Source organism: Brassica napus, chromosome C9 (genome assembly GCF_020379485.1).
Source record: "Brassica napus cultivar Da-Ae chromosome C9, Da-Ae, whole genome shotgun sequence".
Lineage (NCBI taxonomy): Eukaryota > Viridiplantae > Streptophyta > Magnoliopsida > Brassicales > Brassicaceae > Brassica > Brassica napus.
Genome location: NC_063452.1, coordinates 60,693,024 through 60,705,559, shown reverse-complemented (window position 1 = coordinate 60,705,559; position 12,536 = coordinate 60,693,024). Strand labels below are relative to the sequence as shown.

The 12,536-nt window shown below is 36.1% G+C and overlaps 4 protein-coding genes and 1 non-coding gene across 5 annotated transcripts; 2 read left to right on the top strand and 3 right to left on the bottom strand.

The window, feature by feature from the left end:
• Window positions 1-1,308: 1,308 nt before the first annotated feature.
• On the bottom strand, window positions 1,309-3,800 carry LOC106412809 (ATPase 1, plasma membrane-type-like). Its single transcript, XM_048769361.1, has 8 exons — window positions 3,687-3,800; window positions 3,550-3,609; window positions 3,389-3,478; window positions 3,120-3,285; window positions 2,341-3,023; window positions 2,081-2,263; window positions 1,818-1,999; window positions 1,309-1,733 (listed from the first exon to the last, which is right to left on the bottom strand). Exons 5-8 carry the CDS (start codon window positions 2,467-2,469, stop codon window positions 1,640-1,642), a joined length of 588 nt encoding a protein of 195 aa, XP_048625318.1. The 5' UTR covers window positions 2,470-3,023; window positions 3,120-3,285; window positions 3,389-3,478; window positions 3,550-3,609; window positions 3,687-3,800; the 3' UTR covers window positions 1,309-1,639.
• Window positions 3,801-5,166: 1,366 nt separating this feature from the next.
• On the top strand, window positions 5,167-6,256 carry LOC125593163. The gene is made up of 3 exons (XM_048769362.1): window positions 5,167-5,635; window positions 5,709-5,833; window positions 5,914-6,256. The coding sequence occupies exons 1-3, from the start codon at window positions 5,531-5,533 to the stop codon at window positions 6,053-6,055; spliced, it is 372 nt and encodes a 123-aa protein (XP_048625319.1). The 5' UTR covers window positions 5,167-5,530; the 3' UTR covers window positions 6,056-6,256.
• A 15-nt stretch (window positions 6,257-6,271) lies between these two features.
• LOC125593162 lies at window positions 6,272-10,639 on the top strand. Its single transcript, XM_048769359.1, has 16 exons — window positions 6,272-6,625; window positions 6,702-6,789; window positions 6,971-7,076; window positions 7,161-7,268; window positions 7,348-7,511; window positions 7,630-7,750; window positions 7,836-8,060; window positions 8,146-8,312; window positions 8,403-8,570; window positions 8,653-8,758; window positions 8,840-8,974; window positions 9,057-9,203; window positions 9,277-9,477; window positions 9,546-9,740; window positions 9,814-9,885; window positions 9,985-10,639. The coding sequence occupies exons 1-16, from the start codon at window positions 6,346-6,348 to the stop codon at window positions 10,114-10,116; spliced, it is 2,415 nt and encodes an 804-aa protein (XP_048625316.1). The 5' UTR covers window positions 6,272-6,345; the 3' UTR covers window positions 10,117-10,639.
• Window positions 10,241-10,322, bottom strand: TRNAS-GCU. The gene has a single exon. It is a non-coding gene; the product is annotated as a tRNA-Ser (tRNA).
• On the bottom strand, window positions 10,512-12,513 carry LOC106405914 (very-long-chain (3R)-3-hydroxyacyl-CoA dehydratase PASTICCINO 2-like). The gene is made up of 9 exons (XM_013846474.3): window positions 12,338-12,513; window positions 12,139-12,250; window positions 12,027-12,045; window positions 11,820-11,908; window positions 11,666-11,719; window positions 11,305-11,375; window positions 11,122-11,203; window positions 10,869-10,965; window positions 10,512-10,764 (listed from the first exon to the last, which is right to left on the bottom strand). The coding sequence occupies exons 1-9, from the start codon at window positions 12,496-12,498 to the stop codon at window positions 10,694-10,696; spliced, it is 756 nt and encodes a 251-aa protein (XP_013701928.2). The 5' UTR covers window positions 12,499-12,513; the 3' UTR covers window positions 10,512-10,693.
• Between the last annotated feature and the right edge of the window lie 23 nt (window positions 12,514-12,536).

The following is a 12,536-nucleotide window of genomic DNA, read 5'->3' as shown; positions in this document are numbered from 1 at the left end:
AAATTATATGAGATTTTATTGAAAGCTGCATCTTTATTTGAACTTTAAAAAAACTACACTTTTGTATATATGTAAATTTAATACATTTTTAGATCTGAATATTTGAAATTATTATGATATATTTTCATATCATTATTTAAATACTTAAACTAAAATTAAGTAAAATTAATTTTATTTATTTCTTTTAAAATTAATACTTTAAGTTTATACACAATATCATAGTAATAGGTATTTTATTAAAATAAATAAAATGACGCATTTTATTTGACCGTATCTTTTCTTTCTTTCCTATTTTCTTATATCTACTCCTTCTAATTTTTGTTTACTTTTCTGTTGATTAAAGAAAATCAAACGTGTTTTATTGTTTTTGATCGATCTGAGGATATCCCATACTTATAGAAAGTTCTAGATTAATCTCTAAAAAGAGGTATGGTTTACGGATAGACCATTTCCCAGAGTAGTTAAATGAAGCTAAAACATAATTATATATTTCAATGGCTAAAATATTTAGGAAATAAAATACAATAATACTGTAAATTTTTGTGTTTTAGTTGAGAAATTTATCTTGAAGGGCGGAGGCAACATACGGAGAGTGGGTTTAGCTGACCCCCACTATTTAAAAAAAAATTCTATTGATCCTATAAAAATAAATTTGGACCTCATAAAAAAATTCTGACCCGATACAAAATGTTTGTGGTTCCGCCATATGTATAGTGTTTTGGATTAGTATAGTTTACAGAAGAGATTTATGTGTTAGTAAAGTTGGTAAGAGGAATTTTTATCAGCATATTAGTAAGATTAATGTGGCTATATGCTCCCCAGAAATAACTATATATGCTGCCTTTATAACCCTATTTTTAGTTTGTATAGGTTAGAAGACAAAATTTGTTCCGATAATAAACATTCTTTATCTAAAGATATAAAAAATCATAATATTATAATAAATATGAAAATTATATTTAAAAAGTTATAGTTTCAAATTTTTAAAATTTTAGAAAATATTTTTATTTTAAAATTTTATAATATTAATTAAAATATAATAGATATATTTAGTATTTTTATAATTTCATTTTAAAAAAAAATTTTGAATAGTTTTATTTTTGTATTTATATGGTTTTTTTTTAAAAAAAGAAAAAATACTACCCGCAAACGCTAGCTGGAAACAACTTTTGATTTTAAAAGGTTCAGAGCGGTTTGAAGCGATTTATAGCGGTTTGTATGATTGTTTCGAAACGCTGTCAACCGTTACCAACCGCAAAAGCTGCGTTTGCGGGTGGTAAAGGAGAAACCAGTCCAGCTCTGAGTGTGAGAAGAGATAACATGTAAGTGCATGTGTGAATGATAAAGCCCAAGCTTGAGTGCTTTCTTGTGGATAGGATAAGAAAACATATACATTGTATGTACACAAATATAAAATTTCACGTTCAGGTGTTATAATATATAAAGCTTACCCTTTATTCTATGATTTTGCCAACCCAAGCTTTGTAATTGATATTAAACTGATAATTTTTGGAAAACCAATTCAATTGCATGAACAATTTAATATATATATATATATATACTCTTAACGCAAAAGCCTTGTTTCTTCAAAGGCAAATGCAAAGCTCTATTTTAGAAGTTTAGGAACAATGACTAACAATTAAAAAAGAGAGTTTTTGGGAATAGTCATGTCCATGCCCTTTAGCTTTGCGACTGATTCAACATGTCCCTTAAATGTGTGAATCTCCCTAAGCCTGTCAAAACAAAGCATTCACCAATAAGAATCAAGCAACTTCTAGTTTCTTCCGTTGAAATCGATTTAATCAAAGTACACTTACCTAGCTATCTCGGCCCTTTTCTTGGCTTGCTCAACGATCTGAGACAGCTCTCTGTAACCCTCGTTCTCTGGGAAGACGTTGACCTCTTGTCTTGTCTGCAGACCGTGCTGCGTCCTTTGTTCTCTCGCCCACTCAGCTTGTCTTTCTCCAGCACCGTAATCTCTCCTGGTCGTCAGAGCGCTCTGCTCACAAAGTAACAGCAGAAGCAATGAGTATTATGTTTACCATCAAGATGTAAAAGAGAGTTAGCTGTGTGTACGTACCCTTTTGTCAAACATGCTGACCCAAGCCTTTCCACTCAAGATGTATCTAATGGCAAACTTCAAAATGTCTTGTGGGATGTATGTTAAAATACTGTAAACCCAAATCACAGCAGCCCATCCCCAACCTATACCCTTCACCTTTGCAAATGTCCAGTTTGCATACACTGCAATCAAAGTAGCAATCTGCGTTTGGAAGGAAGAGTGAGATGAGTTTTTTTTCTTGAATTCTTTGAAAATATATGATGTTCTTAATTAATTACCAGTTGTGCAATGACGAATGCAATCATCAGAAGCGCCCCAGGACGTTCAACGAATGACCAACTCCTTGACCTCGTGACGAATATAAGTGCTTGGCTGATGTTATTAACTTGTAGGTACACAGCAAACATTAGTTCATCGTTATTGTCCCTGATTGACTTCACACCAAACTTGTCATGTAAATAAAAGGTAAGTATTAGTTGCTTACACAATATATTTATCTATACAATCTCCCTAACACATACCGAGCAGAAGTCAGTCTTGTGAATCACCCAGAAGAAAATCACACTCATAACGGCTTGGTAGCCTCCCAAGACAATTCCAGTGGCAAAGATTTCATTGAGCTTCCAGCTATCAGGTTTCCTGACTGATCGAATATCATAAGTCCTTAAGACTCTAATGCTCCATGTGGAGTAGCAGCAGCAGCAGAGCACCAAGACCTCATGTCAGACATTGAGAACCGTTTTCCACAAGACTCCTTATCATGATGACTCCACAGAAGAGACTGGAGTGGCGATGGCTGCAAACAGCGAGCCTGAAGCTCAGCTGCATATGGTCTCCCAAGCTCAGGGAGAGGGACAGTTCGAGCTGTGTTATCCTCAAAGCAAAGTTGAGGAGGCAAATCACGTTGCCTGGTATCAAGGGGCATGCTCTTGCAGTTAGGTAACTTTAAAGAGAACAAACACTGCAGGACCAAAAACAAAGGCAACAATTAGTTCAAGAAAGATAAAACTGAACAATTACATAAGAGCACTAATGAGAAAAAGTTTAGTTGACATACCGATTGTTAAGTAGCTCAATCAGGTGAATGCAATACTTCTGGTTACCCTTTTGAATAAGTAGTGAAAGAAAGAAAGAAGAGGCAAGCGAACGAAAAAAAAAAACACAGCGGAAAATGACAAAACCAACTACGTGACTGGTTTGAGTAGAAGTCTGAAGTATTCAGCCTGAAAGAACCACAACAATCATAAGTGTTAGTAACCATTCTTAAAATATATTATTAAGATAAAACGAATGTGCAGTGGAGTTACTCTAACAAATATCCTGCACCTGAATGACTTCCTTAGGAAATGAAAAGTTTCTTCATTTCATCTAGAGTCCCACACAACGTTATCAATGGTAGCTATGCAGTTAAAAAGGCTGCATACAATTAGGAAAGAGTAAGAGAATTGTACGTACTTAGTATTGTATTGAAACTAATTAATAATTACCTGAGCTGGTTCATGTTTCACCTCAGATGCATTGACCATAGCAGCAACGTCCTAGCATATCTTATGTTCAAAGGGGCATTCTATCAAGAAGTATCCAAAATCGTCAAGACCACCAAACATTTATGACAGAAAATTACCTGCAGCGCACCAGGTCATCTGTGGAGGCTCCAAAGGCAGGCTGAACTTCATGGATTGCATGGAGAAAATCCTCCATCGTGATCTTAATATTCTTTTTTTCCACTGGCTTTGTAAGATGTAAATTTGTGAGATATGAATAACCTAGAAAAAACAATCCCCATAACGCCCAATAGTTTTTTATTGGAACCGAAAAACGACGGGTCCAAAACGAATAATTTTAACAACAATGTAACAAAATAGTTTAGTTTTTGATTCCTTAAGGGTAAAATCAAACTCACCCGCTCCGCTTCTCGAGCTTTCTCTAGAGAGATCAGTCGGTGTCGGCGGGTTTTGACATATGACCAAATCAAACCCGCCAAATCTCCCCACCAAAGCCTCCAGCCTCTTGGTCCTCAAGCTCCTTATATCCTCAATCTGCTCAAGCTCTCCGCTCGGACCGGGATTTAATACTTATCCTCCTCCGCCGTTGAATTAAGAGAGAGATAGAGATGACGGTGGTCGGTGGGATAGATGGCTATGGTCCTCTATCTTCAGATCCGACGTCGCTGTGCTCGGCTACACCTCAACGATCTTAAGCCACCGTCGTCTTCCATGGCACACTTCACCTCCACATCTCTTGCCGCGTTGCTTACTCTCAACACAAATCAGAAAGTACTATCAACTATGAAGTAAAGGAAGAGAATGAGAAAAGAAAATGAGAAACAAAATCTGGATCTAGGAATGTCGAGAGAAGGAGAAGACGAAGAGAAAGGGACCGGGATTCATTTTGGAAAAAGTTAGATTTGTCATTGCCTATCTGACGTGGCGGAGAGCTGTTTTTCTATTGGCTGATTTTATTGTCTGACGTGGACATCCTCTCTGATACTCATATAACCCTTTTAATATAGTATAGATAGTATAGATATGAGATAAAATTATTAAATGAGCATAAATAGTATTTCAAAAAATATTGTAAATTATATCATAGTTTCATAATTTAATGAAATTGATTTGTTTCAAATATTCGATATTTGTTTATTTATTGGGTGGAAAGTAACTGTATCAATCATAAAACGTATGATGTTTATTGTTTAAAAAGACTAAATCTAAGATGTCGAAGTAACATAATAATAACTAACTCTAATGTGGTAAAATAGTATGTAGAATATTCAAATATATATGACAAACCTTTTAACACAAAAAGTTTGTGGGAAATGTGCTTTCAATTCTATAAGAGAAAAAGTATAAAACGTAAAAGTAAGAAATGAAAGATAAAATAATAATAAAAAATAACTAAATATGATAGTGTTAATCTAAAGAATCCAAGAGCACATTAATTAACAATATTTAGAGACCATATATGAAAACAAAACACTATATTTACACCAAACCAAATCCAAAACCTTTCAATTAAGCAACAACAATAAGACACTTGTTAGTGTACAACCAACTTGTTATAGACTTATAGTGAAAGACAATTTTCTAAAAATCTTCTTCTCTTTTTAATCCTCTGTTTTTCCTTTTCTTGCTTAACGATCAAGGGCTGATTCTGTTCTTCTTCTCCTCCGTAGACGTAAGCATGACATTAGTTTGAAAATATAAGTTTCATTTTACTGAGGCACTTCTTTTTCACTTTTCACATTTGCGTCTCTCGTCGTGTAAGAAACTGAAAGGTTTTCGAAGCACTGAAAGGATATGATTTTTATTTTAAGTTTTTTTTTTCTCCATGCACTTGGATTAACAGATTATTATTTAAATGAAATGTTTATATTGTGTTTAGTTTGATATCTTTGATCTGTCTAATAACAATAATCTATTTTGGTATTGTTTTTAACTTCAGGGGAAAAGTTGAAGCTGAAGAATAATGTCTAAGAAAGGTTCCCGAATTAAAAGCTTAAAGGAGTTTGGTTCAAAGGTTCATTGTGCAGATCATTTGTCTGACTCAGCATCGAGCACTGAAACTTCACATGTACCCTCTCTCTCAAAGATTATGATTTACCTGATAAATTTGTTTACAGGAAGCCAAAAACGTTGGTGTGCAGGACAATAAATCTTCTTATAACGAGTGTGAGCCTCTACATATACGTAACTCAGAACCAAAAAGAAAAAACGCTGAGGTTAAAACTCCAGGGACATTGCCTTCCCGTTTTCCAGAGTTCCATGCAAGGTGAGTGAGTTTTTAAAAGTCTCTTTATCCACTACAAATTTAGAAATCACTCAATTCCTTTTTTGCATTATATGTTATAGTGAGCAAGGTCCATGGTCTGCAATGATTTGCTATGAAGCCTGCGTACGGCTATGTCTTCATTCGTTGGCAGAAGATAGTGACATCGAGGCTTCATACTTCCTCAAAAACGATTGCGTTTTACTCCGAAATGCATTTGGGTGAGACATGTTTTGGTATACATGTTTTGTTGTGATCTTTGTGCACTGACCCCTCTTGTTTTAATGTTAAAAAACAAAATATATAGTTTGCAGAGTTTCTTGCTTCAATCCGAAGAAGAACTACTTGGAGATAGACCTTCTAATTTGGTTACTGAGACAAATCCTCAAAAATCCAAAAAAGTTGTTGGAAAGATTAAACTCCAAGGTTTATTCTCCTCTCTCTTTCTCTTGTCCATCACATATTGTTGAAACAGATAACTAAAGTGTGTAGTCTTTACAGTTGGTAAGATCAAAATGGAATCAGATCCACAACCTGGTTGCGGTACTATTCCATCACTGAAGCATGAAGTTATTAGTCAGCAACTCGAGGAGCTGAATGCTACTTTGTATTCTGGATGGAAAGCAGTGAAGAGAGTTCATGTCGCTCCCCATGTTACTCCAAAAGGTTCGATTTCACGTAAAAGTCTTGAGTATATGCGTGCATGTGCTCACTACCTCAAAGAGGTCTCAAAAGTCCTCCGAAAAGAATTTGTTATATCTCACGGTAGACCAAGTTCTCTCGAAGCATCACAAGGTATACTACCCCGTTGCATTTTACTTGTATCTTTTACGGTTTAACCTACCAATATAAAACATTGTTTTGCTTTCAGAAAAGTTTTCATGTTGCATGAAGCTGAAGAGCTCTATCGAGGAAGATCAAGTTAAAACACAACCTGGATCAGGAGAAACATTTTTCTTGTACGTCTCCTTGCAAATTTTTTTTTTGAATACCATAAGGTTCTGAGCCGAATCCCGTAATCCCTCAGACCAAAAACCACAACATATAATATTAGTTTTGTCCCAAGCGTAACTCCTTATACATTCATGGTTCCCTTTTCTGTGTAGCTGTAGTTAAGGTAAGGTTTCTATTCTGTTGTAGCTTACCAGATAGTATCGGTGATGATTTGATTGTTGAAGTTCGCGATTCCAAGGGGAAGTTTTGTGGTCGTGTCTTAGCTCAACTAGCAGCTATAGTTGAAGAACCGGTGAGATACATGTTAATCCACTTATGTTGTTGTGTCTACAAGATGAATTGTTCTAATAATCTAAAGTGCTGGCTGTTTTACCAGAGCGAGAAGCTTAAATGGTGGGCAATATATCATGAACCAGAGCATGAACGTATTGGGAAAATCCAACTTCATATAAACTACTTAAGCAGCTTAGATGAAAAAACTAAGGTACATGAATTTTTTTCCAGCTTCTTTCAACCTTCTGAACTTTTGTGATACTAATCTTTTTTTTTACTTTCATGTTTAGTGTGGGTTGGTGGCAGAAACTTCAGCATATGACTTGGTCTTGGAAGTGGCTATGAAAGCTGAACAGTTTCAGAGCCAAAACCTCGTGATTAAAGGGCCATGGCATTGGATGGTAACTCAGTTTGCCTCCCTTTACGGCATTTCTGATGCATATACAAAACTAAGGTAACTTAGCAACCATAAGACCAAAAGTTTTCATGCAATGAAATCATTTTTTTTTTAACGCCGTATAATTATATTACAAATTATGAACAGACGATTCGAAACTTTTCATTATCTGCAGATATCTTTCATATGTCATGGATGTTGCCTCGCCTACTATGTACTGCATTGATCTGATATATGATTTTCTATGCCCTGTTATAATGAAAGAGAACTATAAAGCTACATTGAGTCATCAAGAGGTAGTTTTTTTTAATTCATTTTCTTCTGTAGATCATGTTTCAGTTTTCAATTATCTCACTCTCCTTTCTTGGTGCATTCTGACAGAATCGAATGCTTGCAGAGATTGATGAAAAAGTCCAGCATATTCTTGCTTTGATATTCGAGAATTATAAATCTCTAGATGAATCTTGTTTCTCTGGAATCAAACATGTTTTTGAGCCTCCTACAGGCACTCCTGCACCCGCTATAGCATCAGCTATCAAGCTTTACGGTCTTCTCAACAACTTGTTAAGCCAAGAGGCACAACTAAGCCTTTGCAGATACTTTCAGGTATCAAACACACACACATACACATAATCTCTCTATCTACTTGCTCCTATCGTTTATTCCGATGCGTTATTATATGGCATTTCAGGCTGCTTTAAAGAAAAGATCAAGAATATACTTCTTAGAAACAAATGACACACTTGACAAAGGCATTGAGGATGTCACTTCTTATCAGAAGTTGAAGTCTTTAGTTCTTAGCCTTAAGAAGGAAATCTCCACTGATATAGCCATCCATAAGAGCAATGTGCTCCCAAGGTTTCTCTAAGTTTCATACACACAAACATTTACATGAATATTATAGTGGAACTCTCTATATATTGATATTATTTCTGTGAAAACAAACAGGTTTATAGACCTCCCAGATCTTTCAGCAGCAATATATAGGACTGATCTACTCAAAATACTAATCGAATATCTTATCTCATGGCCTCCTCCTTCACCATCTCCTCAAGTTGTAGACCTTGTCATTACAACTGCCGACTTAGAAGCCGATCTCACGCGTTGGAAACTAAAGTAACATTTTCTATTGCTAATTTACTGAGAGTTTTTAACTTCAATGTTACTGATATTCACTTTTATCGGCATTGCATGGCAGTCCAATCAAAGGTGGCTTTAATGCTAGAGAGCTTTTCCATTCATATATTACTAGTTGGATGGAAGAGAAAAGAAGTGCTCTATATGAGTTCTGCAAGTCAGAAACGGTAACTCATCTTGCAACAAACAAGTTCTCTACTTCTCTCTAGAATGCACAACTTGGAAAATGTTTTTAAATTTTTAATCAGGGAAAAGCATGTAGTGAGATTCAAGGCCTGACCTCACCTTTTGTCGATGATATGTATGAGTTACTCAACGTGACACTCGATGAATATAATATCATCATCAGGCGTTGGCCAGAATATGGAGTATCCTTGGAGAAAGTAAGTAGAAAACAAAACAAAAACCATAAGACCGTTGCTTCATGAATCAGAAGACTAATATTGATTTTTTCTTTATGGAAAGGTTGTTGTGGATACTGAGAGGGCAATGCTTGAAGCGTTGGAGAAGCAATTTTCTGAAGTCTTAAATCCTTTAAAGGATAGCAAGATAACTGTCCTGAAATACGTCCAGACATTGACTAAAAAGGGCACATACGCTGTTCCAAAAGAGGTATGTTTCCTTTGTTTTAATAAAGGCACATACTCTGTTCGTTCCAAATATGATATCTAAAACATGTTTTCAGCTTGGAGTCTTTCTAAATTCAATGAAAAGAGTGCTTGGCACGTTAAGGTCGAGTACAGAGGAACGGTTCCAGGAGTGGAACTCTTATCTATCCGATAAAAAGAAGAGAGTTTTGGGAGAGCAGCTAAGTCAAGTGACTGTACTGTTAAAATCCAAATTCAAATGTTATACTCAAGCGCTCGTGGTGAAGCTTGTTGAGAACGTAAGGTTACTCCTTTCTGAACTTGTAGTTTCGTCTTGTATTCCCAAAATTTATTTTATGTTTAACAGATGAGGATACAAAGACACATGAAAATGAATCACATCATACACGACTTAAAGGAGACACCAACGGAACCAGATGTTAGAGACAGAATGCAGAGTTTGAAAGATTTAGCGGACAAGACCATGGAACAACTGCATTGTGTTTTGTCGTTGGATGTGTTTGTCTTAATATGCAAAGGAATATGGGATGCACTGGGACAGGTTAGGAAGGCATAACCGTTTGGTTCTTGCGTCTTCATCACTGTTCTTATCATTTTACTAACTTTTTTCGCAGGACGTGATTCGTCTTTTGACAGATAAGAAAGATAGCGTGACTTGGCACAAAGGCCTCACACTCGCAGTTTCTGTAACTAAAACTCAACTTTATTATGGACTTTCTCAACTCTTTTTATCACTGCGATTCCGACAAATGTCTATTTTGGATTCTTATCTTGTTGATTTGCAGGTTTTAGATGAGATATTTGAGGACAAGATGCAAAGCTTGCTTGGTGACTCGGTAAAGGGAATGGATTTGGAGGCACCTAGATCGATAATGGAGCTACGATCTATGATCTCTGAAGATAAGAAAGGATACTAATACTGAGAGAGAAACAGTTTGTTATCTTTGAGTTTTTTTTTTTTTTTGCTTAATAAAATGTGTAGACAGAAGAAATATAAATATGATAAGCAAATTCATCAATGTTGGCATAACAAAAAGATTTCGTCGCCTGAGAGATTCGAACTCTCGCGGGGAAACCCCATGTACTTAGCAGGCACACGCCTTAACCACTCGGCCAAAGCGACGTTTTGAAGGTTCTTGTGTTGTCCTGAACTTATTTTATTTATTGCTTGTTAGATGTATCATGTATGGTTTTGAACTTTGAAGTAACGTAAGTATGTTGTTAGCCACAGTTTTAAGTTTCTGTAACTTTTGTGTTTCATTTATATTATAAGATCATCAATCTACGGTATTCAAGCAGGAGACAAATCATCTTCGTGAAAACTTCCGTATTAATTTAGACATTGCATTAAACTTAATGTAGTAGTAACCTGGATAACTTCAAATAATCACCAAGGAACTAAAGAAAAAGAAAGACTTAAAAGTGTAACAAAGAGAAGTACAATGAAAGAAACACAAGAGAAGAAAATCAGTTGATGAGCTACTGGTCTCCTCTCTATTCCTTCTTAGATTTGGAGAGAGCTCTCTTACGCTGACCAAGCATGTACCTGTACATGTGTGGACTACCTGCAACAGCTCAACAAACCCCATTTCCAAACAAAGTTAGTTAGGGATCAGAACTGAACAGATTGGTGAGATATGATGTAAGAAAAGGTCAAATGAGGCTGTGCCTGGTACATAGATTGCGAGGACGAGTATTGTTGCATAGAAGAAGTCGAATGAGAAGTTCAATGTGTTAGGCATCCTAACGCTGTACATCTCAGACGTCTGCATAAAGAAAAAAAAAAAGTAAATGACCATTCAGAAATCAACTATATACATTAAAAGTCCAAAACTTTATCATACGTAGCATCAAAGTCCAGTCCATCTATGTGAAGAGAGTTACAAGGCTAAGAATTCACATGAGGGTGTTGGTTGTGTTACCTTGATGTGTGGTAACGCAAGGTAGATAAGACCTACTTCACTGGTGATACCGGTCGGGTATAGCACTAAAAAGCTACTGTATCTGAACATATTGAACAAAAGAGACAAAAACAAACTGAGATCGGGTTTGTTTATTTATCAATGGTCAAGACAGAAGTATAATGCTGCATATGGATTGAATACCTGAGCCACAAGTGCCATGAAGGTGCAAAGCCTAGAGCTTCCTTAAGACCAAAGAAGGAGTAACGAATGATCTGGAATATCAATCATCCAAGCATTTAGACCAAACATGTTAACTGATCTTTAAGGCGCAATTTTTATTTAAGTCATGCCTACGTCTAATATTAACAGCTAGGTAATAAGCAAGATAGAGTCACTAGGTCTGTGCGTCAATACATGTGACAAGGAACTTCCAAAGCAATGTTCAAACATTTCAGATTCAAGACAAACTATGAAGCTGGTTTAATCTATCTTACTAAGAGTGATCTTCAATGGTTGATTCAACAAAAAAAACACCAAAAGGAGGACTAGAAAAATGAATCACCTCCGTGATAGACCAGCTTATGACCAGTGACGCAACAAGAAAATGTGATTGGACCTGAAAATTAAATATACAACAGAGTTCAAAAGATCAAATGATGAAAAGATTGCAAAGATCTAAGAGAAATGGTTAACTCATGGTGCTAAGTGCTAACAACCTCTGGAAAGCTGTAAAGGATGCCCCAAGTGAGAAACAGCCTTGAACCAATCTGTGGCAGAGTTGCAGAAACAGGTGATCTGACCAAACCTATTCGAGTTTAAAACACACAACAGAACACAAACCAGTCAATTCATCATCTTCAGATTTTGACCAAGATGGTGTTAGTGCAAAGTTTGAAACTAGTGTAATGGATCAGATCACTCACCTAATAATCCATGAAAAATCTGTTTGAAACATCAAGACAAAAAAAAAGGGAATCAATCAGTTGCTACAAATGTTTGTATCCAGACAAATGTTTTCATGACAGTCATACTTACCTCAAGAACGGCGGCAGTCTGAGCAAGCTGGAGAGGCTTCTCCACAGCGTCATAGACATTTTCATGTCCAGTTTCCTTCAACGTCTTCACGGCAAAGTACAAAACCTGAGCCCTAAAAACACCAAAACGTCACACAAAACAGTTTCAATCAGCTCCGAGAGAATAAAGAAGAGTAAAGAGGGAGGCGACTTCGACTTACCATCCAGCAAAGACGATCCAGTTGTAGAGAGTGAGGTACACTCGACGGATGATGGATAGAAACGTCGCCATTGAAAGTGGAGGATAGAGATAGCAACTAAAGCTAGAAAGACTATCTATATTTATGGCGTAGAGATCGGAAGTGAATGCATTTATGAACATATAATCAATAGAGACCGGTGAGCTACTTCTCAACCGTT